Source organism: Nannobrachium achirus (assembly GCF_963921795.1).
Source record: "Nannobrachium achirus genome assembly, chromosome: 5".
Lineage (NCBI taxonomy): Eukaryota > Metazoa > Chordata > Actinopteri > Myctophiformes > Myctophidae > Nannobrachium > Nannobrachium achirus.
The window spans coordinates 14,822,594-14,826,509 of NC_137814.1; the positions used below are offsets into that span (position 1 = coordinate 14,822,594).

The following is a 3,916-nucleotide window of genomic DNA, read 5'->3' on the forward strand; positions in this document are numbered from 1 at the left end:
ATTGCATTAGCGTGTCTGAGTGTGTGTGTGTGCGCGTGCCTATACGCACGCGTGTGCGCGTTGATGATGGGAACGTTGCTAATACAGCACTGTTGTCTCCAGGCTGACACAGCATCACAGTATCAGGGAAGACAGGGCGAGACAGAGAGAGAGAGAGAGAGAGAGAGAGAGACAGAGAGACACTGAAAGCTGATGTACAGTATATCTGAGTAGGGTTGTCTAGGATGTCTGATTAATCATACTGTATCCAAGCACGCACACATGCACGCACGCCCACACACAGCTGAGGAGTTGCCAGATAAGGAGACAAGCTGGCAGGTTGGCAGAAGCGGTCGCCAGGTTACAGATTCATAGAGAGAAGAGAACAGGTCCTGAATGAGTCACTAATCAATTGAGGAAATTATGGTGTATAAGGAGATTTTTATTGTGACCGTCAGGTCGCAGTTACTATGAAAAGCTCCACCAGCTGTCTGTCTGTCTGTCAGTCATTCACGCCAAGTCACGTCACGTCACGTCACACTTTTGCCCTAGTCATATCTCTGCCACCATTGGCCCTATCACATGGCCCTCTTCTAGCGCCACCATCAGGCCGATTTTTGCTAAACACATTTTTTGGACACTGCTCCTACAGATTTTGCCCTAAAATCACACACAGCGGTACACAGTATCTCTAAAGTCATGTCATCAACATGGATCTGTCCCATTTCCCATATTTATTCCCTCCTGATTGCCTACGATGCCTAAAAAATTCTTGTCCGAAAGGGCCGCAAACTTCTAGTATCTATACCAGTAAGACTCCCTAATCGGGAGATAAGCGACCGTAGGTCACATGTATACACAAAGAGTAGGGAGCAGTGTCCCCAAAAAATGTGGAGGGATCCATGTTGATGACATGAGTGTAGACATACTGTGTAGCGAGTTTCGTGATAATAGGGGAAAAATTGGAGGAGCAGTGTCCAAAAATGTGCTTTCAAAAATCGGCCTGAAGGTGGCGCTATATGGGACAGATCCATGTTGATGACATGAGTGTAGACATACTGTGTACCGATTTGAGTGATTTTAGGGGCAAAATTGTAGGAGCAGTGTCCAAAAATGTGTTTTGCAAGAATCGGCCTCATGGTGGCGCTAGAAGAGGGCCATGTGAGAAATGAGGGGTGGGGTCTCCGCGCCGCCGAGGCGGACGAACAGGTACCGGCCCCGGCTCTCCCGGTCGCTCCTAGCCCAAGTTACGGCATTGTATGTGCGCTGCAGTGGCAGGGGGTCCTCCACTGGGGGCGCCACCACTTTTGCATCCGTTCTGGAGCACCAGGAGTCGGTGGTCCCCGGGAATTCCCCGTGAGCAGCCCCGTTGGGGTGGTCATTTGGTCATTTTTGCACATTTGGTCATTTTTTACATCTGGGGGGGGGGGGTCCCTGGGGCTCCGGGGGTCCTTGGAGGTTGCAGTTTGGCAGGCAAGGAGTGTGTGTGTAAAATCTGGCATGGATCGGGTCAACGGGTGCGGAGATATAAGCAGGGAAAAAGTGTGACGTGTGACGTGTGAGCACATTTGGTCATTTTTTACATCTGGGGGTCCCCCAGGGACCTGGGGGTCCCTGGGGCTCCGGGGGTCCTTGGAGGTTGTAGTTTGGCAGTCAAGGAGTGTGTGTGCAAAATCTGGCATGGATCGGGGCAACGGTTGTGGAGATATGAGCAGGGCAAAAGTGTGACGGACTCACTGACGCACGGACAGCCGGTGGAGCTTTTGATAGTAAATGCGACCTACGGTCGCAACAATACTGCACATAATATTATACTCCATTACAGAGACTCAGAGGCAAGTCTGTCAAAGCTGCTATCAAGCAGCAACAAAAGTCCTTTATACAGACACAGTGACTAGGGTTGGGATCCTTTAGGATTTTAACGATTGGATGCCATGGAATCGGGGGAAAGATTTGTCTCAGCGTTGGAGCCGGTTCCCGATCCCACGCCGAACGGTGAAGGAAATTAGCAACATAAACAAATAGAACAGATCGCTTAAAGGCAAAGTTGTTATGGAAGAACTCAGGAGAATTGTACTTACTGTAGATATCTTTAATAAAAATGTTATGTTACAAAGCTTCCCCCCGAAATTCATGCAGTGGGATGAATGAATAACAACGCTAGCATGCTTGCAGCCCGAGGCCATGGCGAATTGGTTTCATTAGAGTGACTCAGGTTGTTTTTATCCTCGCAGAACACAACGGATGATGAGATCTCATCTGTGTGGCTTACAGTATACTGTATAAGATAATTGGCTCTTGTTTTGTCCTTGCCTACAGACACTGGTGCAATGTCTCTCCCCCTCTATCTCTATCTCGTCACTGTCAGGCAGAAACCTCGTATCTCCAAGTTTCAAATGTGTATGTTTTTTCGTAAATTACAGCCCTACTTCATCATACAAAAGTGTCGCACAAAAGTAGTGAAAACAGCAGATCTACAAGCACACAACGCCTCGCGATGCGAGGCGTTGTGTGCTTGTAGATCGTCTATTTTCACAATTTGAATTCGTTATTATAAAATAACAAAAAAGGAAGGTTTCGGACATACATGGGTTCCACCCGACAACGACGACCTCTAGCTCCATGCCCCGCCTGTGTGTCTTACCAGTCTTGGGGTCCTTCCCGTCCAGCAGAGGTCGATAGTCGCTCTTGGCCACGGTCTCTCCCACCTTGTCGTCGTAGCTTTCCTTCTCCAGCGTGGCCATGAAGTCTCTCTTGAGCAGACTCTCGCCGGGGGACCCCCCGGGCCCCCCACCTCCACCAACCCCGTCGAGAGCATCACGCAGGCTCAGGTCCATGGTCCTGTGTGAACGTCAGCCAGACGGAGAGGGGGAGAGATAGAGACAGACAGACACACAGAGAGAGAGACAGACAGACAGAGACAGGGAGAGTTTGATTATTACTCAAATCTAAAGTTGTGAAAAGGGGCAAGCAAAGAGAAGCCTTATTCTAAAATGGCTAGTTCCATTCCTTGATTCTGATTGGCTGGTTGCTGTGGTATATGAGACTATAACCCACACCTTAAATCAGTTTATATCAAACCCAGGTGCGTTATTTCTTTCCACAGTGTTCCACAGTGCACCAATTATCTGCACCTATGTTGTTTCTGCAGCCTGGCCGGGAACTACTTTCTTGTAGCTGGGGACTACTTTCTTGCAGAGCAGACCTTATAGTGTATTAGTGATATAGAACAGTTTTAATTGGTACATGATTTTTCATGTTGCCATATTGTAACCGTTTTAGAAAAGCAATAAGCCATGCAAGGCTTGTGGTTACCTGTACACCGGCTGAGAGGGTTGGAGACACTCGGCTGCGCCTCGTGTCTCCCTACGCCCCTCAGCCGGTGTAAAATACCTGGTAACCACTCGCCTCTTGTGGCTTATTGCTTCATTAAGCTGGGACCAAACCTGGATGGTTTGAGCGGCGCGATCACATACAAAGTGAATGCAAAGACGAGACGACGGCGCGACCGGGTGCAGCGCGAAACGATCCGAAAGGGACGGCGAGAACGGCCGCCTCGTATCTTCACCCCGCTTGGAAAAATCCAACTGAAGCGACCTTCGCTTCACCCCCTCTCCACCCATCGTGTCCTGACAGCCAATCAGCGTTGATGTTGTCCGGAGAAACGGAAATGTTTTTGGTGTTTTTGGTGTCTTTCTGAGAGAGTCCCAATTTAAAACAAAAAAAACAATCTACGAAACAACAATAAAAAAATAAAAACACACACTTCTCTATGACCCCTTCGCACCTACTCCAAAATTGCCTTCCCGCTTCCAGCTTTTTTCTGATGCTTTTTGCACCGATTGACCAATATAAAAATATCACTTAAAGGTGATACACCATGGCATTTCACTTTTCCTATTTTAAAACCTTTTTTTGGGGTCCCACTAGCACCTTC

At 48.4% G+C, this 3,916-nt stretch overlaps 1 protein-coding gene across 1 annotated transcript in view; it reads right to left on the reverse strand.

The window, feature by feature from the left end:
- LOC308284844 (uncharacterized protein) overlaps positions 1 to 2,816 on the reverse strand; it is a gene marked incomplete at both ends in the record, with an annotated part of 99,003 nt that extends 96,187 nt beyond the window's left edge. Inside the window, one exon of the mRNA XM_080725571.1 lies at positions 2,624 to 2,816. Coding sequence (XP_080581697.1) covers positions 2,624 to 2,816 — 193 coding nt within the window. The remainder of the gene's footprint in view (positions 1 to 2,623) is intronic.
- Positions 2,817 to 3,916: the final 1,100 nt, after the last annotated feature.